At 39.3% G+C, this 26,765-nt stretch overlaps 1 protein-coding gene across 1 annotated transcript in view; it reads left to right on the top strand.

Moving 5' to 3' along the window:
• The window catches only part of sntg2 (syntrophin, gamma 2), an 86,058-nt gene that overhangs the window by 2,590 nt on the left and 56,703 nt on the right, over positions 1 to 26,765 (top strand). Inside the window, exons 2-5 of the mRNA XM_087179452.1 lie at positions 23,587 to 23,724; positions 23,840 to 23,896; positions 24,055 to 24,112; positions 26,047 to 26,090. Coding sequence (XP_087035578.1) covers positions 23,587 to 23,724; positions 23,840 to 23,896; positions 24,055 to 24,112; positions 26,047 to 26,090 — 297 coding nt within the window. The remainder of the gene's footprint in view (positions 1 to 23,586; positions 23,725 to 23,839; positions 23,897 to 24,054; positions 24,113 to 26,046; positions 26,091 to 26,765) is intronic.

The following is a 26,765-nucleotide window of genomic DNA, read 5'->3' as shown; positions in this document are numbered from 1 at the left end:
TAGACTGGTTCCTCCCTTCTAAACAGGTCTGTGCCTACAGTGTATGCGTGCATCGCTCTGGTTGTGTGTATGAATTGTATGTCATGGTATATTAGTGTTGTGATGGACAGGCAGGGCTGCAGTGTTTTCCTGCCTCCCTATGCTGGGAGGAACTAAAGCCTGTTCTTATTTCAAGCGGTGTCTTTGTTATGTGAAAACTTGAAAATGCACAATGTATGTTTCTGTAGACATCATTCTCTGTCATTGCAAAGACTACAGAGGTTCATGAGTTGCATCGGCTAATTTTAAATCTATTACATAAGTCTGTATGCAAATTACTTCCTAAGATCTTGGTACAACTAGCTAGTTTCAAACCGATGATTTACTAAATGAGGTTGCACCAAGACACATTCAGGTGTCCACTACATGGCAGAAAGTCCCAAAAGGCCTGGTAGGAAAGCTCAGGAGAGCAGCTGTGTGCTGCTATGAATGGAGGTGGGGATGGTTAACCAGGTGTACGTTTGCAAAATCAACCAGTTAATCTTTTTTTTTTTTAAGTATATTTTTTGGGCTTTTTATGCCTTTATGATAGCACAGTAGAGAGAGACAGGAAATGGGGAGGCAGAGAGAGGGGGTATGACATGCAGTAGAGGGCCGTCCGATGCGGGATTCGAACCGGGGCCGACTGCAGAGAGGACTGTAGCCTCTACACATGGAGCGCCCCAACTGCTCCAACCAGTTAATCTTTTTAAGTCTCTTATTTTGTAAAACTGTAAGAAACACATTTTGAAAACGCTTCAGACAAAACATGAATCTCACCACTTGTGTTGCTTATCAAAGTTCGGTTTTCTGAGACCCACTACAACCATGGTTCTCACCACCCATCAGGTACCAGTGGGTGTTTTCTGCCCTCTGGCCTCAGGGGGCAGTTATGAACCCATTACGGCTTAGTGCACCACAACGAGGCAAAGATACAAGACAAATTGACTTGGACAAGCAGTAGAAAGGTGAGATTTATGCTTTATTTGAAGCCTTTTCAAACAGTATTTTCAGATTTGCTATTAAGAAAGATGATTTTCAGGATTATGGTTTGGTTTTGTGCACAATACACAAAAGAAATTGTATTGCGATTATTTTGGCAGATACTGCGATTGCAATACGAGTCACGATTTCAGTTGAAATGATCATTTTTGCATTTAATTTTCATTGGAAAAAAAAAAAATCAAAAATGATGATGATGTGATTTTTGTTGGGCCTTTTACCAAACAAGCATGTTCGCTTATGTCTGGAGAATATGATTTGTGTGCCGGGGCATCTCTGTAGCTCATGGTGCTAACAATACACGACAGTGATACATTTTACCTTCATCCAAATTATTATTAGTCATCAAGTAAAACAGTAAATTTGAGGTATTTTGTGTCATTTTTATTAAATGTAATTTATGTTTAATACATTATTAAGCATGAGCATTTCATCAAGTGTCACTCTTGAGTCAGATCTGTTGACAGTATTTCATACATATTTCCAAGTTAACGTTAGCATTTCCACTTTGTAGCTACGCAACCGTTACACTTGAAAGTCAATGGGTGAAAATATTTATTAGTACATCTCAAAGTAAGAACCTATTCACTTAGTCATGCTGTCTGTTTTTGATTTATTAATGCTAAATGTCCACTTAGTAAACACTTAGGCTAAACTTACAAGAGCTGGAGCAATAGGCTTGTTGCCAATTTACTTCCAGGATTTAACTCACACTTAAATGTTCACAATAAGCATGACAGCTTCCTCTCTGAGCAAATATGCTAAACAATACTGCCACTAAAATATTTAGAAAGGTTCAATAATTATTCACACTCAGCCTTACAGGACTGCGCTGACTGTTGGTGTTATCGACTTGTTGGTCAACATAACCTTTACAGAAGGAACAAGCAGCAAAGACACCCCAAAACTGGGATCACAACAAATGGGATTAAATAGAAGGGGATTCAATATGATGTCAGACAATAAAACTTTGGCTCGCCGCAGTTTAAAGGCATAAAAAAATAAGTGACATGCATGTCATATAAAATTTCCAGCCCCCTGTGGTCACAGGCCTGAGGGTTTGTCTTGGCAGGAGCTGCAAAAGCATAATTAAACCCCAGTGGAGTGTGAAAGTCGATGCTTTTGTATTCAGAAAGTCAATCATATTTTAACCAAATCGCTCCTGTTGGAGCATGAACATGTATTCTCTTTAGCTTTTCATTTTTCCTGGAGCTACTCAGGTAATTGGAAAAGGACACAAAACAGTCAGCCTTTATATTGTAAAAGTGAATTTCAGTTTCTTTTAAAAAAAAAAAAAAGGTTACATTTAGTCTCTTTCATTGCCTGAACAATATTCAATTTTCCTCCTATCACTGGAGTCAGGCTCTTCAAAGTGAAAAGTATAATTTAATGACCCTCGAGTGAATGCAAACACGTGGCACGTTAGTTGACCCTTTCAAGAATTTCCTCTTTATGCTGTTAAATGTGTAATAATACTGTACAAAATATATATCTATATATATATCTATATATATATATATATATCTATCTATATATATATATATATAGATATATATATATATATATATATATTATTTTCTGTCAGTTGACTCCACATTTTTACTTTAATCTCCTTATGGTGTATGAACTAATGGCAGGTGGTACCCATGAGATTGGTGAAATGGGCCAAAGGGCAGAATCCAGTGTTACATCATAAATTAGCCTTTTTTTTTTTTTAAAGCTTATAATTAGTCTCTGTAGGAAGTGCAAAGATACATATATAATACAGTATTATGCACAGTCATATTCCATTATTCAGCTAACTACAAAACCAGGCAGTAATTAAAGTCTTAATTAGATGGTGTTTTAATTTTTAAAATATCAAGAGGATATGTAGTGTCATAAATCCTGATACATCAAAACAAGTAGTGCTGTCACTGTTAAGAACCTTTCTTGAAATGTTTCCTTGGCAAATAAAAGGAAACTCGTCCTCTGCATTATTAATACCCACAGCGTTTCATTAGCATTTTTATTTAGATTCAAGGCAGGAAACTTATGCATTTTAATGTCCCCATTCATTTCCAAGTGAGATATAAAGAAATCTGCCTTGTCCCTTCTACCCAGCTGATAGTGGATTGTTGTGGACGGTTTTCTCACCACTTCAGACAGACAACTGCACTTAAAAAAAAAAAAAAAAAAAAAAAAAAAAAAAAAAAAAAATGCACTAAAAGCAGTTGTTTGGTGTCAGAGGATTCGTATTTGAAATGGGAATAAATATAATTTTAGAAATATAAACAGTCCCACATTAGTTCCTCAAAATCTACATTCACCCCAAAGTACTCCTCCCATAGTGCCGATGTAAAGACACCCATCCTCCACTCAAACCACACTCCTGATTTCACTGCGTTTTTCAAAGTGTATTCTTTATTTCATCGGGTCTGTGACAGATGGGAGACAAAACAACACGCACGTTATACTCCAATATCAAAATAAAAGGTACATTTTTAGAAAATCTTAGGACAACTTGGACTAATTTCATTCATCTAGTTATCTTTACTGCTTAACAAACCACATGTAATAATCTCACACATGTTGGATGGATTTGGGATGGGGAGATTATCACACAGTCGACCATGCTGGTATTTGAGCAGTAAAGCTCTGTGAGACAAGCCTATTCAAACAATGAATATACAATAGAGAGGAAACACATCAAGTGCTTTTGATTCCCCATGGAGCCACTCTGAGTGGAAGATTGAACAAGGATGACTGCGAAAGATGTATAATACCACATTTCAGTGAGTTCGGTGCACATGGGGAGAGCTCCATCCTGGCTTACAGTTTATTGACCTTGCAGGATATTGACATACAAGCGTGGTGCTGCATACAGAGGATTTACTGATGCATAAGGAAATTATCTACCTAATGCATATAAGGTAATTTACCTACGGAGTTATTTAAAGGAGGATTTGTGACATAGAAACATCAAATAAGCACGTTTGCCATGAAGAACACAACTCCCACATCATTACACGCCTAGTTGCTTTCCTTCAAATCCCGTCTTTACATTTCTAGTGCCTCTGTTCAGACAAATATGTATTTCTCAATTGTTGGTGAACATATAAAACAGCTTTATCTAATTCTCAGCAGCCACATTTTTACATGAGAAACTTGATGTTCATCTTTTATTAATGATTTACTTTGAAGCAACGGTTTGACATATTAGGAAAGACACTAATTTGCTCTCCTGCCAAGAGTTGGATGACAAGATGATACTCTCATGTCTGTATGCCAAATATGAAGCTACCGCCAGCAGCCGGCTAACTTATCTCAGCACAAAGACAGGAAACAGGGCAAAACAGTTAGACTGGCTCTGTCCAAAGACGATAAGATACACCTCCCAGCAGCGCTAAAGCTCACAAATTAACATATTATACTGTATCATTTGTCCAATCTGTTCAAAGACCAAAGTGTAAAAATGACAAAGAAATGGTCTGGCACATAACCTCCGTGACCACCTCATCAGATCATTTTTACACTTTGGTTCAATTTACGAATGTATCATTATACATGTTAATTATGGAGTTTTATCCTTTTGTTCCCTTAGAAGCAAGTCAGGCTGTCAGTCTTCTCATTTAACTCTCTGCAAAATAGCAGATGCGAATATTCCCCAAAAACTTCAAATAGTCAATTATGTGTCAACACAACAAATTTTTGACTTGTACTTTCAGTTAGAACAAACAAGCGTTGAAAGAAAATTTGCAGCTAAAAGAGTTAATGTATGATAAAGAACTAGAATTACTACCTTGTGGTTGTTTGCCTCTGCCAACCAGTCAAGTTGCAGGAAACACGGTCACAATCTTCCCTTCCTGAGTTGGAGCCTTGAATAATGGCCAGAAGTCTTTTTGCAGAACATTATGATGTCACAGTGAAGCTGACCTTTGACCATCTGGATATAAAATATCATCACTTCATTTTATCTTTACAGACATTTGTGTTAAATTATGTCATTGGTTAATGAATTTGTGAGTTATGGCCAAAAAACTTGTTTAAAGTCAGTGACCTTGACCTTTGACCTTGGACCACCAAAATTGAATCAGTTCATCTTTTAGTCCAAGTGAATGTTTCTACCAAATCTAAACAAAAATCCCCTCAAGGCAATCTTGAGATATCACATTCAAGAACCCAAAACCGTGTTTTCGGAGTTCACCGCGATCTTGACCTTTTTGACCACCAAAATCGAATTAGTTCATCCTTGAGTCCAAATGACTGTTTATGCCAAATTTTAAGAAAATCCCTCAAACGGTTCCCTGACATATCTCTTTCACAACAATTGGACAGACGGACTGTCAACCCGAACGCATAATGCATCCGGCCCTGGCTGTCGCCGTCGCAGGGGCATAACGACAGACTATAAATTAGAAAGTGGAAATTTAGGTTTATGAAAATATCTTTACATAAGCAATTATTTGATCCATAAGAACATTAAAAACGTATATATATAAATAAAACATATTGCTAGAGAAAGCTATTTGTACTGCTCTATAATAACTCGAGTGTAACCAGCCTGTACAGAGTCACGCACTGTGTATTTACTGTACCACAGTCAGAGGCTGCTGCAGGTTTCCCCAGCACCTCTGAGTCATAAGCTCTTGCTGTGTTCAAACAATACATTAAAAACAGATTGTGGAGACATGCTGCTGCATTGATGAACATAATCTGTCACTATAAATGAGATGACTGGCGACTTTATCCTTAACCTTATAAAAAGGCGCAATTATTGTATTGGCATTTAAAGTAGGCTAAGTCAGTTCTGCGGTATCTGAATGTGAAGACAGTTTTTCATATGTAGTTTTACCGCTTTGTTGCTAGCACTCTTGGGTGAGAGTGTGTCCCGACTGAAAGGGATTCAGTTCCAGTAAATGTGGTAATTAGGAGCGTGGTAAAGCCGTGTTAGGAGAACTGACCAAAGTTGTCTCATTTAAAATGATAGATTATGTTTATGAGCTGTATCTCTGGGCTGTTTTTCAATGGATTTTTGGAAAATCCTTTAATAAGTTGGACCGTTTTTAAATTTAAAATTACCAGGCAGCATTGTGTGTGGGTACTGGCAAACCAGAGGTAATGTGCCACACAGTTGGGCACAATTTCTCAAACGTGCATGTTTGCAACTTATGACATGTTGACAAAAAAAAAATGCAAGCTCACAATTTGCAAAATGTATGCTTGCAGTTTTGCTGTGGAAGCCAGACCTGTCTGCATATCAACTATTGCAAATAAATGAGAATATGCCTCTTATGCATCTATTTCTGATAGTTGTTATAAATACAGCAACTGTCAAAGTCGTAGCTCTTGGCTTGAATTCTTCTTTTTTTTAGATAGTTAACGGTGAAAAAATCCTTTTCTAAAAGAAATGGCAGGTAAATTTAGATAATAAACTGTACATCAGTAGCTATTTGAGTGCTGACACAACCTTGGATAACCACAGGGTAGTTTTAATTTTCCTCAAAGAAGAGGACATGCTGAATAGAGTGCTCCACGCAGGCAACAGCCAGAGCCTCGGGGCATTATGTTGTCAGATTGTCCGTCCGTCTCATTCTCGTGATCGTGGTTGCTCAGGAACGCCTTGAGGCAATTTCTTCAAATTTGGTACAAACGCTCACTGGATGAACTGATTTATATATTTTGGTGGCAAAAGGTCAAAAGTCATAACTCAGGAACTGAAAGGGGAGATTGTGACTATATTTCACATTCGGTTGGATGCTCAACCAGTGGCACTAATCTTGAGTGTGCGCGTGGCAACTGTAGTCATTGTATAGATCGTTGAAGATGTGTGTTAGACACATGCGAACACACATGCATGTAAACTGCACTGGACTGGCCGAGGCATAAAGCTGCGAGGCGGTGACTCTATTTACTTACAATCCTCTCTCCTCAGTCTCAGTCTGATTTTAAAATGTGCAGATCTTTAAAGGATCCAGATAAAGGTGTTCTGCTTGTAGTAATTGTGACACCAGGCTGCAAACATTACCCAGCACTTGTTATACACACCGCTCAACCATTTCCTATCAGAAAAAAACATGTTGTTGCTGTTGTAGTGCTGCTGAGGCTGTATGTATCCAAATGTCTGACTCTAAGCTGACCACGATGAGACCATGATAAAACCATGAGTTATTAACTGGCACAGTTTTTCTTGTTGGTGTATAGTTAAATGATCTAGACTGTTGAGAGTGTGGGCGTTGGTTTGATTTTTCTTTTTCTTTTTTTCTTTTTTTTTTCAGCCTAGTCAATATTTCATACTCATTAACAACCTCTAGCTTCAGAGGGATGTGGTTTTGTTGTGTCTGGCCTGTAGCCAGAGAGAGAAAATTGTTAGCGATGTGTGGTTATGACCCAGAGACAGTCCCACTGATCAAGACTCATGAATCATGGCTTAAACTGTATGAAATCCATGATGAGGGGTTTGTGAATGTTAAACTGACCTGATGGAACTAAAGTATGATCCACTGGGGCTTCACAGTGCATTTGGAAAATGTTAGGACCCATTAAAATTTTTTCACATTTTATTTTATGTTGCAGCCGAATGCTAAAATAATAATAATAATAATAATAATAATAAAAATAATAAAAAAGTTCCCTTATCAAGCTACACTCTATAGCCCTTAATGATTGAATGAAATTTAGAGAATTTTGCAAATTTATTGAAAAGGAAAAACTGAAATATCACATTGACATAATTATTGACACTTATTTATTACACTTGATATTTATCTCAGGTGCCTCCATTTCTCTTTATCATCTTTGAGATGTTTCTACACTTTGATTGGAGTCCACCTGTGGTCAGTTCAGCTGATTGGACACACACCTGTCTATATATGGTCTCACAGCTGACAGTGCATATCAGAGCAAAAACCAAGCCATGAGGGGGAAGGAACTTCCCTGCAGAGCTCAGGGACAGGATTGTGTCGAGGCACAGATCTGGGGAAGGATACAAGAAAAAAAAATTTCTGCCGCATTGAACAACCATCACTGCAGCACTCCACTGATCTGGGCTTTATGGCAGAGTGGCCAGACTGAAGCCTCTCCTCAGTGAAAGTTTGCAAAAAAGCACCTAAAGGACTCTCAGACTGTGAGAAACAAGATTCTGTGGGTGTGATGAAACCAAGATCGAACTCGAACTGTTTGGCCTCAGATGTAAACATCACCTTTGGAGGAAACCAGACATGATATTTAGAATTGGTCGTCCTCTTGGAGGTTACTCCTCATCTCCACACAGGATCTCTGGAGCTTTCTTACCAAGAACCCCCCCCCCCCCCCCCGATTACTCAGTTTGGCCGGGCAGCCAGCTCTAGGTAGACTCCTGCTTGTTCCACACTTCTTCTGTTGAAGAATTGTGGAGACCGCCGTGCTCTTGGAATATCTGGCGCTACAGAAATGTTTTTGTGTCCTTCCCCAGATCTGTGCATCGACACATTCCTGTCTCTGAGCTCCGCAGGCAGTTCCTTTCACCGCTTGGTTCGGTTGCTGCTCTGATATGCATTTTCAGAGGTGAGACTTAATTTAGACAGGTGTGAGCTTTTCCAAATCATCTCCAATTAAGGGAACTGACCACAGGTGGTGTAGAAACATCTTAAAGATGATCAAGAGAAATGGGAGGAACCTGAGCTAAATTTAAAAAGTCGCAGCAAAGGGTCGGAATACTTATGTCAATGTGATATTTCAGTTTTTCCTTTTTTAATAAAAAGAATGTCTAAAATTTTCTTTTTACTTTTATTTTAGCATCAGGCTGCAACATAAAAAAATGTAAAGGGTCTGAATGTTTTCTGAATGACTAGATTAAGGGTAGAAAAGCTTTTTGTTGCATTCCAGTTATTGTGGAGGTTGGATGACTCTTCCAGACGCTATGTGATTGATCTGGACAAAAATATGAGCATCTGTAGAGCTCTGCACTGAGCTCAGGCTGCTGCCTACGTGTCTGCATATCACTGGTGCGCCTGTGTGTGTTTGTGTGTGTGTGTGCGTGTGTGTTTAACTTGACAGTCATGTTGCTTTTTAAGGTTATCAGTGTCTGAAAAGTTTTATTTCACCGCAGCCGAAGTGAATTCAAACGTCATCTCTCTCCGTATCAGAAAGGAGAGATCGGGGTGGTAGAAGAGTCAGGAGAAGCATGGTTTATGAAATCGGTGTACTGCACAAAGAACCAAAGTCATGATGTCACGAGTCAGCTAGTGTTACACTAGCTTCTGTAACTCAGTACAATTCAACATTTCATTTATCTTTCTGAAAAAAAAACCAACTTTCCACATTCCAAGACAACCCAGCTCCACTGCAGCAGTCTTTATAAGAATCTAAGACCTCTGTGATTGAAACAGAATTAATAGCAGCTCCCATGGAACAAAAAAAAAAAAAAAACTACAAACGTAGCAGTGTGAGTCTTTTTAAGTCATTTTCTCCACCTTTCTAGTTGTAATCTCTCATGTCTAAGAATTTGTACAGCGTTCAGTCCTCTCTGTGGTACTTTTATTTACATGTCGGAGCTAGTTGCGGTTACTCGACTCCTCATCTCACTCATGGACTTGCCTCCTCTGTTGAACTGTAACTTTTAGCCCATGAACATCTAGGGCTTTTGGGGAATGGTTTTCATTAAAGGCACCTAAAAAAGAACTTTAATATTGAATGAGGAACAATATTAGACTCTTTTTCAGCAAAAAAACCCCCCAAAAAAACCATCCTTATCTAAACATAAGACGCAATGAACATAATGACATGCTGTTGAGACAGAGGCTCTGTTCCTCAGCTGGATTTACCAGTGTTACAAATGTCAGTGGGATTTTGAATGAGGTGTTCTCACTTCTGGAACAGAATCCAAAGTTTTGGTTTCACTTGGCTCTTGTAGTTTTAACCATGTGCAGACCAAAGTGCAGAAGCTGGGTGATGTGGCGGCTGGTCGGTGAACTCCTGTGGCCGCTGTGCTCTAGTCAGTCTCAATAGCTCTGGACCCTCTGTTTTACATCCTTCTCTTGTTTACTTCTACCCTTTCACACTGTTTTGTTCAAGGTTAGGTTATTAAATAGGAAAAATAAAAAAATAAATAAAGCTTGACCTTGTTAACTGACAGTTAGCTTGTTAGCTTAGCTGGGTTGCCAGTGGGTCAGTAAGTTCACAGTTTATTCGAACGACATTTATACCATGGACTCCTGCCTCACAACGCTGCCTGCAAACAATCTTTTGTGAAGCAGCATCAACAGCGAAGGTTAAATAAAAGTCTATTGTGCGACACAGAAAATAAGCGGCAGTAGCTTCCTTCATTGTGAAGTCCTTGGCTCCGCATCCCCTCAAAGGTAATAGAATAATTCCTTTGGAGGTTTTTTGCCATTTTAAATCCCGTTGTATCCAGGCCCTCTGGGGTCAATAAATGACTAATGTACAGTATAAACCAAAGTACTATTCCAGTGTAAGCTGAACCTGATTTCTCTGTAGGAAAGGGAAACAGGCCACATCCATAGGTGTAGGTTTCATCTGAACATTAAGCAGGGGGTCGTCGGGTCCTTCCCAAGAACATTTTGAGCATCAAATACTTCATGTCCTGCATCGTGTTAAATTTTCATGCACCAAATTTTGTCTTTTCTGCATCAATTTATGGTGGATTCAAGCTTAATTTTATGTTTGTAAAATAAAAGGAGAAAAAAAAAAAAAGAAAAGGAAAAAAAAAAAGCAATTGCAACTGAAAATTACAGAGAAGAATAATTTGAGAATTATTTGAGGGGTTGCACATCCTAAATATTTAGGGGGATGTATCCCATGCCCCCACCCCATCTAAAATCTATGCCTTTACCCACATCCGAATCAGTCATTTTATATGAACACATAGGTGCAATACCACAGTGATTTTTGAATAATATCCAGAAGCAGTTGCACGAGTGAAAAATATTTATCAGGGTGGTCTGGATGTGTGACTTCATCTGTTAGACACATGGCCACTTTAACTCACTTGGAGGGCCCTTGGGCAAAAATGGGTGAGGGTTGAGTTCCAGTGGCTAATTTTGGATCTACTTTCTCATCAGACTTGTTAAGTTCCGATACAAAGGAACCGTTCAACAAAATTTCTATCCGTCCCTACTCTTTTTCTGTCGGTAGAGAGCAATGTAGAAAACATTCAAATAATGTTATTCCCACTTTTAACTGGTGCTGACTCTTCAAACGTTGGTAGATGATCAGTTGAACCAAATAACTTTGATTCTTTAATGACTAAAGTAAAAACTTTGCTGTCTGGTTATCATACTCCTTCCAAACACGGTTCTGCCCTCGTCCACAGATAAGTGAAAAGAAACACTTCAACGTTATGACAGTAGCGCGCAGTGGCCTTGTTGCTTTTTTAATTTACTACACCAATGACAAAAATATGGACCAGGAGAAAACAGACCTTTTCCATGACAGTATCACGAGCAAATATCTCTTAAATTCAGGGCCTGTTCTGTCTCATGATTTTGTTCTGCCTGTTTTTCCTGCGCTGAAAGTCCCTCTGCATCTGTCTGAACATCTTCACCTTTCACCTTCTTGGCTGAGGGAGTATCGGATTATCCCTTTGATCTGGCACTAAACGTATCAAATGTGCAGTATGGAGGAAAATATCTATCTTTTTATTCTGACTTCACTATAGGCATGTATGCCCGTTTCGATTTCTATCACCCCCAAGCCTGGAAAATACTTAAAAGCTCCAGCTGTGTCCATGACCATGGGAACCCTGACAATAGTTGGCCTATATGAACTCTTGCCTGTTTGTCTGCCTCTCTGTGTTCATGACTGCTACTTCCTGCATGAAGTTCACATTTTAGCAAGACTTAAACTGCCATTATTCTTACGGTCATTTTGTTCCTGACTAGTTTCATGTGAACCAAACGCAAATCAAACAAGAGGATTCTGTTAATTGCTGAACTCGCTTCAGCTGCACACTCTCTGCCTCCTGTGGTTTCCTGACGTACCCAACAAATAACTACAATTAGTTGACTATAGTTTCATTACTGCTTGTGGTCAGGCCGAATCGAATGTATGAAATCCATAGTTGTCGGCCTAACTCTTAAACTTTCCTTAGTGGATATTAAGACCTAAGGCGCCCCATAAAAATGGTTCTTAAAGCTGAGCATTGTGTGAAAACGATCTCCTTAAACCTGAGGGTTTTCTGAAAAACTTGGCGTTCACTAAAACCTTTATCACACAGCCTCTGAAACAGAGAGAAACATTAAATGAAAACCATTTGAGATTTTAGAGCTCTGACATTTCTTGTAAACCTTTGGCTTTGCCTTGGAAATTGGGTATTGCTGGTAAAAAACAAGCACATTTGTCAAGATTTAAGGTCCTAAATGATTTTTATTTAATGTTTCCATTTGCTACAGAGGCTGAGAAATAAAACTTTTAGTGACAGCAACCTCTGAGATGTCCCTCACCCTGAGCCTTGGCCAGCTGGTTAGCACCTCAGCAGGTCGAAGTCTTTTTTCTGAGTCTCCTGAGTTTCACCTCAGTAACTGTTTACTCCGCTTCAGTATCACTCAGCTCCGTCCTCGGTAGCTAGCGAGCTTTTACGGGCAGGCAACATTACCTTAAGATTAGTTAGCAAACTAGCAAACAACACCTCTAATGGTAAACTTGAAAAACATTTCCTAATGGCTCCCAACCTGCTTGGTTTTGAGAGTTGAGTAAAAATGTCATAATATCAGATCACCACCTCCTCCTCCTGCTCCTCCTCCTCCTCTTCCTCCTCCTCCTCTTCTTCCTCTTCCTCTTCCTCTTCTTTCCCCTTCTGGCTCCTCCGTGGTTATCAACCAGCCTGTGGGCGCACGTCGCCAGAGGAGAGAAGGAGACGCTGCTGACTGAGATGACAACACTGTGTGTGTGTGTGTGTGTGTGTGTGTGTGTGTGAGTGATTGTGTGTGTGTGAGTGTGTGGGGGGGTCTCGGGATAATTACGTTTGCCACAAAAGAGCCAGTGGTTGTATGAACTCATAATTCATATTCATATTTTGGGAGTAAAAAAGACCAGTGCTGAATAAAAACCACCTCCCCTCCCCCCTGTCAGAGACATTGTTGCATCTATGAGTAACTTAGAGGTTTTTCAAAATAGTCCTCTGCTTCTTGCGTTTATTTCTTTTTTTTGGGGGGGGGGTTCACATGTCCTCAATATTGAGGGGGATGCATTGAAATCTACGCCTCGGACCACATCCCAATCGTCATTTTATATCAGCACATTAGTAAAATGTCACAGTGAATGTGAGAAATATCCAGAAGCAGTTGCACGAGTGAATATTTATCAGGGTGGCCTGGATGTGTGACTTCATTGGTTAAACACACGGCCAGATAAACTCACCTGGAGGGCCCTAGGGCAAAAATCATCTGTGGGCCCCTGTCAACACCCCCCCAACCACCACCACTATAAACAGAGTCAGAGCATAGGAGTATAAACGTAATTAAGTAAAATATTAGAACTACCACAAGGCTCTTCTACTTTGAGTTGCAGTTACTGGTTCCATTTGGGATCTAGTTTCTGGTCGGATTTGTTAAGTTCTGATGCCAAGGAACTCTTTTTCTATCAGAGAGCAATGTAGAAAACATTCAAATAACTTTTTATCTGGTGCTGACTCTTCAAACGTTGGCAGATAAGATCAGCGGTACCAAATAACTTTGATTTTTTTAATGATTAAAATAAAACATTTTGTTGTCTAGTTTATATACTTGTTTCTCTCCTTGGCAGCGGATAAGGGAAAATAAACTTTTTTAACATTACGACCGTGAGTGGAAACAAGTCTGTATTTTTGTAGTTCAGCAACACCACGGTGATGACTGAATAACTGAATAGTTTTTATTCAAGTGTCATACAAAGATGCCCAGCCCGCATCGCTTACAAGACTCTGCTTCCATTACATGTAAGAGAAAAACAAATTAAAACACAAATTAAAATAACAAATATTTTCAGATTGTGAACTTAATAATTATCCACCGGCACCGGCCAGTGTTAGGAGCAAGTACTTAGTGAAACATACCGTTTGTAAAGTAATAAGGCTGCACCTGTCATTTAAATGTGTCTGACACAGTCACTCAGCGTTTCATATTTTGTGCTGCTTCAGATAGTAGCTACAGATTTAACATTAATTAGGCTGCCACTAAAAACAATGTCAGCCTTTTCAGAGAGAAACAGGTGCTTACAGATCAAAAATTTGTCTTTTAGGTTTAGTTATTCATAACTATATTTACTTGTGACAAGAGGAAAAAAAAAAAATTCCTAATTGGACTTAATAAAGCGTTTGAAAGGATTTGAATATAATAAAATGCTGTGAACCCCAGCCCCAACTTCTTTAAAAACAGGCCTCTAGATTACGTAATGGTGCGGGACGTGGTAAAACTGTCTTGTCTGTTTCAACTGTGGAAATGTTTTGGCTCTGCAGGAAAGATGTACTGTGGGTTGAACCTCAGTGCACTCGTACAGTGCTGTGGTCAGAACAGCGGTGCTTCATTTCCAGTGAGCTTGGAATGTGGCACTTACTGAAACAGTCGATAAGAATCACTCTAAACAGCAATTTCAAGCTAGGAAAAAGAAAAAAAAAACACATCCTGGTGCTCATGATCCACTGAGCATATACAATTTTATTTTTTTTTTCCCATCTCTGTTGTGCCAAGTATGATCTCTCTCTCTGATTCATTTCTTTCAAGTCTGCAAAGTGTACTTTACCCCTTCCCATTGGAACTGCGATACCGTGCTACAAACACTATAAACAGTTGAGATGGTGGTTGAGACATTTTGCTGCCGCTGCCTCAAACAATTTAGAGGTGCTGCTGTTTCTAAAAAAAAATTGTGCCAATTTCTCTTCAACCTTATTTCTTTTTTGCTTCCTGTTGTAAAAAGACTGTTGGTGCTTGTGCTGTTTGCTCTGGCAGATGCACTATAGTTCCATGAAATCTGGTCAGCTACACACAATGTAAATTACATTTTGGGGGACAATAGTCTGTGTATTATTATTCCAGACAGACTTCCAGTTTAATAAGTCATTATCAACTATGGTCCCAGGAAACTCTCAAACTCTTCATTGCTCTACGTCTTTTTCTGCTCAAGAACACTGTCGGTGGTTTTCATTAAAAGTTGCGATATTGAAACCGAGTGAGAATCCAGCGTGTGTTTGCTCCGGGGGGCAGAGCAGTTTTGTTTACTTTTATCTCCCTTCTTGTGCTGGGATTGCTGAGCCTTCGCTGACCACATGCAGCTGGAATCGGAGCCCATGATGAGGCCCCGATGCCTGGTGTCCTGTGGTGTCAGTTGTCTGGTGAAACTGCAGCTCTTTGTTTAATCAGCTTATAGTTACTCACTCATTTCTTCTTTTTACCATTCTTTCACCATTTGCCGTGGTGCATTCAATGGCTCTGCGTAGACGTCCGTGACATTGCGAGCGGGCCAGGGCTGTGTCGAAATCTCACAATTTGTTTTACTTTGATCTGAGCCGTGCTGACCTTTTTTTCGCGTGTGCAGCCAATTAATTTATCTTTCCTGTGCGTGCTCGCTCTGTAATGGGAATAAAATCATCAAATCAACAAAAAGACACGCACTCTCCTCCACGAGCACAGCACCAATGCGATCTCCACTGGCGACATGTTCGTAAGCACTCCTCAACCAAGTGTGACCAATCTGTCTAATCACCGACTGTCGGGTCAAATTGCACTCCAATTCACGGAGGACTGAGAGTGTGAACCACGTACACAAGCAGAAGCTTCAAACATCAACAAAAACACGGCCTCAACCTCCTCCTGTCTTTGTGATTCGAGAAGTCTCCACAGGGGGTGAGGTGAGGTCTGTCTGTTGTTTAACTCCTTCCCTGCTGAGATTTATCAGACTTATTATACTTCAGAAAAGACAGAGCAAACAGAACATTTGAATGTGCTTAGATCAGATGAATGTCTCTAAATGGACCATGCAAACATCAGGGTTGTTAATTGTAATAGTCGTGCATGGTATACCGGTACTCAATCAAATCAAATCACATTTATTTATAGAGCATGTTTAAAAGCAGCAAACAGCTGACTGAAGTGCTGTACACCATGAAAAACAGGCACAGAGAACACAGCGAATCAAAACATCAACTCACCAGCTATGAATGATCAATTTATACTCAATCAATACTGGTTATAGTAATCCTGGCATGTACATTATCGTCAATACTCAGTTGTATTGCTAGAAAATGCCCTCAGTAGAGTTCAGAACTGTGTAGGCCCATTGAGGCTTATTAAATGCTGTTTAGTGAGTGTCTGGTTGCAAATACAAAGTTAACGATCAAAGATCACAACCTGAAGCACAGGGGACATCAGATTACTGCATACCGTGTAGAAGCTTTAATAACACTGTGACATTGATCTGATTGTTTACAATAATCCAGTTATTATGTTATGAACGTACTAATTCATTCGCCACATGCATAAAAAATAAAACCCCAAAAACTACAATTTTATTGAGCATGAAAATAATGAACATAAATGCCATTAACTGTAAGTCTGGTACTTCATGGTGACGGGGCTCAGGATTATCAGCCTGCACACTGCAGTGGTGCACTAAAGTACACTGAACACAACACACCTCCTTGGCAGAGGTCTGTGCTCTACTGAGCAAATGTTCCAGTTTTCTGTTTGGTCAAATTAGATTTAAAAATGACAACTAATGAGTATCAGTATTTAGTCGGGTATCGTCTCAAAGACATCATTTTGGAGTCATGACAATATACCTTTTTTTTTTTTTTTTTTCTCTAGTAAAATTGATCTTTGAAAATATTACTTGCCGTTGTTCATAATTTATGTCACTCTCTGGAGTGAAGTGCAGATGAGACCTTTTGGCCTGTGTCTGACTGATGTGATCTCTGAGTTCACTCACCTACTGTGTGCGACGCTCCCAGACCAAACTAAGTAACTATACATGTTCCCCCTCTGGCACAATTTGTACTTTGAACATCTATAATGTATACGCATATCTTTATCAGATTATCCTTCAACATTGTACATATATTCCTCTCTATGCTACTGAGGTTTCTGTGACTCATCATAACTCTCAGTGAATCTTTATTTATCTCAGCAACTTGGCAGATTTTTTTTCATATTTCCTCAACACCTTCAATTTCAATTGGTCGTATGAAGTTCTGAAGAAAGCTGTTTGAACTTTTGAAAACTTGCGCTTAGTTGAAATGTGACATAAACGTCATCGCAGGTTCCAAATTTTGGAGCAAAATCAAAACAAAAGAGCACATTTTCTCCTTTCATGTTCACGAGGCAACATCTGATCAAAGCTGATCACGAGTCCGCTCAGGTATTAGACATATTGACATGACCTGAACCTAGCTGCAGTCTAGCAGGACCTCACCAGAGTCCATTAGTCTAGAGATTGTCTAGAAAGTCTGACTGACTAAACATGATCCACATTAACCTCACAGAAGTCGATGTGAAATGCAGTTTTGACAGGGAGGTACTCAGTGGGGAATGGCGTGTCTGCTTAAATATTTATTTACCGCCCATCATGTTAAAGTATGAATTTGTGGCGTTTTTGCTAACTTGAAAATGACGACTGCTCCGCCTCAGCTGCTGGTGTCCCACCTTAATCTGTGACAGCGGTGCAACAACGATTTCACCTCCAGGTGCCGTTAAGTGCCTCGTGCACACTGTCAAATTTTTATTGAGTTGATATTTACTGTATGATACAGTACAATAAATTTAATTTCCGCTGTTTGTTTTTATTTTTGCAACTTTAGCACAGCCCTCCCCTCGTGTGAAGAGGAAATGTTGTTTTCCCCACAACAAAAGAAAAACTGAGTGAGGACAGAGTTAATGAATATAACTATATACAGCTATATAACTATACTCCATCCCTAGTCTAGACTGATCTGGTCTGAACTGTATTCTGCATTGGATTTCAATATTAGGAACACAGTGGACCTGCGGAGTCCTAATGTGACTCTCTTCTGATACCCAGAGTTTCAGCTGAGGAGATGATGAAATGACGTGAGATTATGTTTTTTTTGGCTTGTTCCAATATCTGAAGCTGGGCTTCCATTGAGAATATTCATCACAGCGCTTTGCATGTAAATGCTCTCCGAAGCTTGGGTCTCACAAACATTTTCTCTCTTCTTTCTCTCAGAAGCTGATCATTTTTTAGACGATATGATTCATCCACATATTAAAAACAAATACAGCTTCAAATATAACCATAGGCTTCAGTCCAAACCTCCCGAACAGGGACACCAGAGTCACAAAATCTGGACATTTTCAGCTTCACAAAGGCAGGATTTATTGCATGGCTACTGTCCTGGGCTGCATTAGGTTTTGTGCTTCACCCCCCCCCCACAGTTTGGCCATAAGGTTTTAAAAGGAAAAGAGGACACATTTTGACCACAGTCAGCACGATGCATATGATATGCTGTCACAATATTTTAAATCAGTTCAGCTTTGAATATATTGCAAATGCATGCGCTTCTGCAGTAGCTGTGTGATGTGAATGCTGAAGGTGCCCCCCCCCCCCACCGGACTGAAGACTTTCTGACAGACTGCCTAAAGAGAATACGAGACCAGCGTGTGGTGTCTAACGAGATTGTTTTGTGTACGGGTGTCCCACAAGGCTGCTTTTATCCTCTCTATTGTTTTCACTCTATACAAATGAGATGAGGTTGCAAGATGGCACCATAGTTACACAGTCACACATGAACAAGCTGGCAGAAGCGCAGGGCTGGAAAATGCTGGTTCTTTATTTGGGGACATCAGTTCCCACTTCCCACACATTTTTTCACACTATGGATTTCTTTCTTGAGGGCCCCATCACTAATTGAAAATGTGAAACTAATCCATATTAACCATAGGAATCCAAAAGCCCCACCACTGCATTAAAAACAAACTAAAAGTCAACCAAAGGTCTTTTTAAATATCCCCCTTAAGGCCAACCAGCTTTGCTTGGATATGTGCTAGCAACTTTTGTAGTTTGCTGCTGACTAGAGCATGTGCTGTATAGTCTGTAGCTGTGTCACGATTCAGAGGGCGCATCCTTGCATTTGAAGACTGATTGCGTCACAGCGGCGCGACTTGGCTGTCCCATTTGGAAGTTTTCTTGCTTTGTGGCGCCACAGTAAGGGCGTACACAGCTGGTGATGCAAATCAGAAATCCTCCTTAGGCTAGAACGTCTCATTTCGGTTCAACCTTTCGTGGTCTATGACGGCTGCAAAGACTGCGGCTTCGTGGACTGCTTCCTCTTCAGCCGCTGACTTGGGACACAGCTTATGAATGTCGATGAAAGGCGGAGCCATTGTGTTGTTGAGTTTGTATTCCCCTCGGAAACAAGAAGCTAATTAGTCGAGCTTGCTAAATTTAGCACTGGTTCCCACTGGACATTACTATATGTTCAAGATGACACATGCTGAATGCTGTTTCTCCTGCATTAGCTCTGAAAGCAGGCCTAGGTCTAACTAGCATTAGCAGCCTGTCTTTTGAGGGTCATGACACACGACAGGACTGTCATAACTCCCAACTGCAGGTAGTCCTGTCACCTCAGTGTTGTGTGACTTGATTCCTGACCCTCAGTTGTTACCAAAAATGAATGCCCACTCAAGAGCACACAGGTTTTGGAGAATTTCTACCTGCTAATTGCAGTTTTGAAAAAAATAAGTCAAAGCACGAACCAGGGATATTTACTGATTTCTTAGCAAACATGAAGTTTGATTTTAAGAAGGCTGATTTTCTTTAGGAAATTAAAATTGAGTTGAGTTAGTCAAGAGTTTGTCAGTTTGTTAGAAAGTGTTCTTGCTTTTGATATGAAGTGCACAAATAAACTCGTTTCTCATTCTCTTTGTAGTTATTCCCTCAAAATGTCAGTAGCCAAATAAAATGTGTCTTTTATCTGTGGTGCAGTCAACCTCTTCAGCAGAATTATGTTAAGTTTCTATCTGTGGGATTGTTTACGTGTATGTGAATGCCACATGTGATCTGTTGTTGACAAGACCAAAGAATTTTGTCTTGCCATGGCCTGACAGTGAAGTTGCTGCGACAGTGAAGTCGCTGACGTAGGCTGTCATCAAACTTTTACACTTGTTTTTGAGTCTCTTGAATGCATCCACCGTACATTTTCACAAGGCCTTGAGATGAAACTTGTCATCTGTGGTGGGAACAGAGCACGACCTTCATTTCAAAGTCTCGTAAAAGAGAATTGGTTGACCTCACTCACATAGCGTACTGATTGTAACCTTTTTTGCCCACTCAAAAGTGCATTGTCTATGAAATGGTCAGTCTTCTTCTATTATACTGAAAACAACAACAGCAGAGCAACGAACCACTTCCATTTGTATTTTTGTCCTCCTGTTTATTCTTTTTGCTGAATGCCAAATGTATGACGATAAAGAAATAACCTTCACTATTCATATTCACTTCTACATATGAAAAATAATTTGTCCTTTTGAGATGAGGGCGAGCAACGGAAATATTCAAGGATCAGTAGTAATAAGTCTGCATTGACTTTTTTTTTTATGTATTAAAACACCATGGACATGTTCGGTGTAAAACACTGATAAAAGGGTTAAAACTGTAAGGTACTCCACACAGTGCACTATTATCAACAGTGTTGTAGGAGGCATTTGATAATACTTCAGCCCAAAGGGAATCCTAGTGGGTTTAACCTGCTACAGTATCAAATGAAAGAGGGGGTGGACACAATAACTGAAATACAAACGAGACGTGCTACAATAAACCACATCTTTGTGAAGCCTGTAATACTTAATTCCTGGTGAGACGGTGTTGAAAACCTCCTGATTCTACTCTATAGTAACGTTATGAAACCATTGCAGGTGGTGGTATGGACTGTATTGTGTTTGTGTTCCAGTTATTTTATCCCCTCCTTGCACATTTAGCAGTTTTTTTTTTTTTTTTTTTTTTTTTTTTTTTTTTTTTTTTCTCTTTACACTTCGGTCGAGTCACTTCAGTTCAACTGGCAATTGTTTTTCCATCAAATATCGGCTGTTGTCCTTTCATATGTTTATATGTCAGCTCATCCATCAAAGCCTATTTACTCCTCTGGCGGGATTTTGATGAAGCTTGTGCAAACAATGTAACTCATCACTTCAATACAGCATCGTCAAACATAGACCAATATAACAGCGGAGGGGGTCGGGCGAGGGGGGGACTTAATTGTTTGTCGATATGATGCATTAGACATCACAGATGGGATCATGACAAAACTTGAGGAAATTATGCATCTCACTGCAGCGTGTTGTTTCAAAATTATATAGACTAGAGCAGCTATTTTTAAAGAATGGAGTTAAATGACACATCAGGCTTCATTGAATCTGGAGCTTTGCATGTTTACTGTGGAATTTATTTTCCATGCACCTCCATTAGGGTAAACCAGCAAGGGTCGGTTTGCCAAGTAATAATAACATATAGTATCCCAAAAATGCTAAACTGGTTTGCTTTGGCGGCCATAGGGTAATGATGAACAACAGTCTTAGCACTCTACTCTCTCTCTCTCTCTCTCTGCTCTATGTTTCGCCTAGTTAACATGTTTCCTTTCATTTCTACATATTTTACTAATCACTCCACTTTTTTTTTATGTCCACTAGTCATTAATACACAACGAACAAGGAACATAACATGGTATTTTAACCTCTTAAATATCATCTGCTCAGCAACATACTTTGAATACACACACACATCTTTGAATGACACACTAATGTGTAGTTTCATCTAAATAATTAAAAGTGACACTGACTGAGTAGAGACTCTTTGAATAACATTGATATAATGATAGTAATAGTAACTGATGAGCAGCCTCCCATGCTGCTGTAATGACCTGTTGTTAGCTTGACATTTCTACTTACTGAAGGAATAGTAGAATACATCTCCAAAGTTGCAGAGATATATATGTATGATACAGGCGCTTCAGGGGAAATTTATTATGGTTTGAAGCCTTGTCAGTTGGATTCTACAAAGTCAAAGTAATTAAAGTCGTACCACTTTGTTCTATGCTTGGCCCATGTTCCACATCAATATCACAGTGAGTGCAGAAGGTAGACCAGTGGTTCTCAAACTGTGCTGTTGCATAGCTATAGTAACGGTGTTCCTTGTGACAAATCCATTTGAGAACCACTGAGTTAGTTAGCCAGCTAAAGAGCCCTCTTCTTCACTAACTCGAGCTTGCAGGTGGTTCAGTCCTAACTGAATCTGCTGCTATAGCAACAGGTGACTCTTCCACCTCCTCTAGCCTCACGTGCACCTGTTTGCCTCCTAAACTCTCATTGTTTTTGAAAACGCCTCTTATATCCAGAGCCGTAGCTTGTTTGCTACCACCAGATGCCAACAATAGCCCTGTAATATCTCTCCTCTCTCTCTCTCTCTCTCTCGCTCGCTCTCGCGCTCTCACACAAAATGTGAGTGTGCTAAGTAGTCTTTTTTTTAACTTCGCTGATTGGGTTTTGCAAAAGTTTACAATACTGCCATTAGAACATTTACAAGTCTTAAAAGTATAAAAAAATCTAGTTGTGTTATAAGTAGTCTGAAGAAGAACGATGAAAGGATCAAAAGGTTCTTGCCTTTTGATCAACAATATCATATTATTTTTAAGGGCTTTAATGCATGATTGAATTGACTCAGGGCTATTTTTTAAATATTCTGGTTTTTGTAAAAAAAAAAAAAACAGCCAACAAACACAGGACAGACCTCCCACTAACCCGTAAGATGTAAGCAGCATAGTGTGTGAAAAGTAGTGAAAACAGATGATGATGCCACAAGGTCAAGCTAAATGCTTGAAATGTTCTGGGTAGGTTGATAGGTTCTGAGTGGTAATAGTAGTAATACAAAAGAAACAAATCCCAAATGTCGACAGTTCTAGCATCATTATGTCTTATATGAAAAAAATATTCATGTATTAGATTCAATTGAAAAGACCATGTTTGAAATAAAGGAGTGTGGGGTATGTCAGATTGGGAAGCACGGAGCTGTGCTATCTGAAATATGACTCGCAGCATTGTAAAACTCTATCTGGCAGTCATTCACTTTAATCTCTAGACAAAAAAGTTCAGGCTGTTTCTAATTCATTAGAGCAGCTCGAGGGTTTGGCCATTTTTCATTTGGAATTTGCAGATAGTACCGAGCAGTGAAAGATCAGAGAAAATGCATTAAATTCGAGGGTGGGATTGAGCTGCAAAGTGTTATGTTTACTGGTAACTGTGAAATCTTCACCTACACAGAGATAGTCATAATGTGAAGTGGGACGTCTGAAGCTGTGTTCTTTTATCCGAGTTGCTTATTGTCGTCATTTCAGTCCTCAAAGTTGAATTGTCTAACAACTGCCTGAACTTTTTTTTTTTTTTTTGCAAGGTAAAGATGTGAAATTCAAAGCATGCAATTCTTTTTTTTTTTTTTTTTTCTCTTACACAAAGGTTCACTCTATCACAATGTCAAGCAAAACCAATTAACCCAAAACTAGACCGGCAGAATGGGGTACACAAATGACACATTGAGAAAAGAGGATTAAAATGTTCATTGTGTACATAATTGCTCTGCTTGGCAAAATGTCAATGCTCTTCTCAATTCCAACAGACAAAATCTGGAATTGCTTTGCTGTACAATGAGGAGACCAACAATACCTATGATGTCTGCCTGAAATTGACCAAAGAGGTATTAACCATACAGAAGCTGGATGTGGTTTGCACAAGTGGAAGTGAATCCCAAGTAAATGTAAGTGCGCCCGAGGGCTCGAGACTTGCATTGTAATTCATGCTGCATAACTCCTGAATACTGTTTCTATGTTCAAAATATCCCTTTGCCAATAAGAAACTCCCACTTTCTAAAGCACAGAACTGTTGTACTGCGAAGACAAGCGACTGGCGGTCTCGGCTTAAGCATCAAAGTAAGCAGATAAGTTTTGATTATGGGGAGACTAAAGTAGAAATGAAAAGGCTTTGGGATGCAGAGATGGCTGTTTGTCTGAGAGAGGAGTTTTAGCAGCAGAATTTCACAACCGAAACTCAATAACCTTCATTCTCATCTTTCTCTCCTGCTTTTCAGGGAGGTGCAGAGCACAACGTGCCTGTGGTTATATCAAAGATTTTCAAAGATCAAGTAGGTAAGAAAGTATTTTATCTCGCTACTGTAATGTGGCCTCTGGAATGGTTTTCAGCACGGTGCTAAATGTCACATTGAACAAAGAAATGTTAATGAAATTAGAAAGAGACAGTAGAGATAATTTACTGGTGACATTTGAATTCACAATGAAATGTTGAGCATTTTGAGAGCATCATTGATTTTCAGTTTAGTTTCAGTTCAGGATATAATCAAAGAGCAAATTGTCAAAGGAAGCGGGTCCTCAGCTGTGGTGGTAGAGATGTCTGTTTAAAGGAATAGTTCAACATTTTGCAAGATATCCATTTTTGCTTTATCTCCCAGAGTAAAATGAGAGCATATACATACAATGTGCATTATGTAGCTGGAGTCGGGACGTGTTTAGCCTAGCTTAGCATAAAGACTGTAAACAAACCCATGAAACCTAGCTGGCACAAACTTGAAACATTGTATTGCATTGCAGTCAGATCGATAAAATTTGAAACATAAATGTATAAAAGTAGATTTCAGCCAGGAAACGGAATCACCAGCTAGCAAGAGCGTTGGAGGCCAACAGCATCATGTAACAGGCAGCCGTCACAGTGACACCAACTGTAGAGGTCATCGTCGGCCCCGTGGAGCCGGACCCTTCAGTCTGACCCTTGGTCTAGCTTTTGGCTTTCCTGTTTTTAACTTAAAATTTATCTTTTGTGTTTATCCATTAGAGGATTTGCAGTGAGATAGAACAGAAAGTGTGGTTTTGGTGATTTGCTTTAAAAAGGTGTTTATGCTTCTTGAGTGGACTAAATGTCAATTAAGTCTTTTGGATAGTAACCTTCAGTTCAAAGGCACTACAATGACAGTGTAATGGGTTCTGCGGGAAGTCCTGGATAATTTTCTTGGCGAAAGCAGTTCAAAAGTAAAAGTAATTGCAGCTTGTTTACGTCCACCTGCCGTCCTGGTTGCCAGATAGCAGATGGCAACCTCGCTGTGAGGACACGGTTTCTGGAAGTATTATTTGCCTTTAGTACGTAACTTCCTTTTACAGCCCAGATTATACATTTCTGTTCATGTACAGGTTATACGAAAAAGAGACACTGTCAAACAAGTCAACTTCAGAGATGAAAGCGAAAGATGTTCTCCGATATGAGATCAGTATCAATTTTCCAATCTACCTCCAAAGCATATTTGCCAAAATGTTGAACTATTTCTTTTATAGTTTGGGCTCTTCATGTTCACCTACTGGTAATGTAATAAGAAATAAGAACAAGCTCTTTTCAGTGGGGGTGACTACTGAATAATGAGCTCTTTCAAAGAGAAGGGGAGTAAAAAAAAAGTTGTGTCTGTGTTTTTACATTTATTATTCATTTTGTATAGTGTTTCCACTGGGGCAGTTATTCATGATCAGCAAGCCTGCCTACAAATTACTATGCAAAGAGAAACAGTATCACGACTAAACAGTAGCCAGTGTGGAAGAGTAAATGTGACCATGCTGTTTGTTAGATGGACGAGAAAATACTTTAATCATGTTTGTGGGTTAAATCGGAAGAACCGATGACCTCTCGGTATCCTGCTGGGATGCAATATCAAAGCATCATGTGAATCATTTCGCTGTAATTTGTCTTTTTGCCCACATCCCTCTTAATGCCTTTTTGGATATCAGTGAATCATGTCTTCATATCCCCGAGGACGCCAAGAGCCCTTTTCTCAGAGCTTTACAAATCTTTTCACAAGAGAGCTTTCTTTGTTTCCTCCCGTGCCGCCGCAAATGAGTTTATATCCTGATTAGTTTCAAATTTCATGCTTTCCTGTGTTCTTTCTCTGAGCTGTAGGATGTTGCCTGAGATTAGTTAGACAGAGACATTGATTGCTATTTCCACCACATTACCATGTATGAAATGAGCAATTATTTTCTAATGTTTTCATTAACCTCTGACACTTGACAATTGACGCCCGCAGCCGATCAGTCGGGGAAGCTTTTCGTCGGGGATGCTGTGTTGCAGGTTGGTACATCGGTTCGTGACTTATTTTTGCCCCGAGGTTGATTTGGGTCACAGCCAAGAGTGGCAACTTGTTGCACCTTAATTTCAACCCTCTTTTATTTTGACAGTGTAATTTCATTGAAGGAAAAGGAATAGAATTTTTTTTTTTTTTTTTTTTTTTTTTTTAAATGCATGATTTTAATCAAATGAGTCTTTTAATATCTCTGCTCCTTTGAAAAGATAATGCTGTGATCAGATATAGTCTTACTGAATTGTGACACACTATTTCAATTTAACCAAATAGACATCTCACTGTCATGGATGCTGTGGTATTTTAATCATAAGGTCATCAATAAATGATGCGCTTTTGTTCATTACAATCAATGAAACCCAAAAGTGTCTAGTATTTACTAATGATATTCATTTAATCTTTTTAAAAAGTTAATTTGAATCTGTCTGGCAGGTTTATTGGGTGTGCTGTTTATCTAGAATATCAAGTAGATATATTGGACAGCCGAACAATATTAAGATTCATACTGGAAGTTATTATGAATTATATTATGAATTGATTTGCAATTGCTTCCACCTTTGTTTAGTTGCAAAATGACTTATTTGAATTGTCAAACTGCAGGATATTGCATGTATCTGCATATGTTAAGCCGTGGGAGGACAGTGCAGCAAATGCAGGGTGGGTGG

The sequence above is a fragment of the Seriola lalandi genome, unplaced genomic scaffold (genome assembly GCF_002814215.2).
Source record: "Seriola lalandi dorsalis isolate HSWRI2012SDOR001 ecotype SW California unplaced genomic scaffold, Sedor1 jcf7180002054842, whole genome shotgun sequence".
NCBI classification, from domain to species: domain Eukaryota; kingdom Metazoa; phylum Chordata; class Actinopteri; order Carangiformes; family Carangidae; genus Seriola; species Seriola lalandi.
Note: the sequence above shows the minus strand (reverse complement) of the source record. Positions and strands in the feature narration are given on the sequence as shown.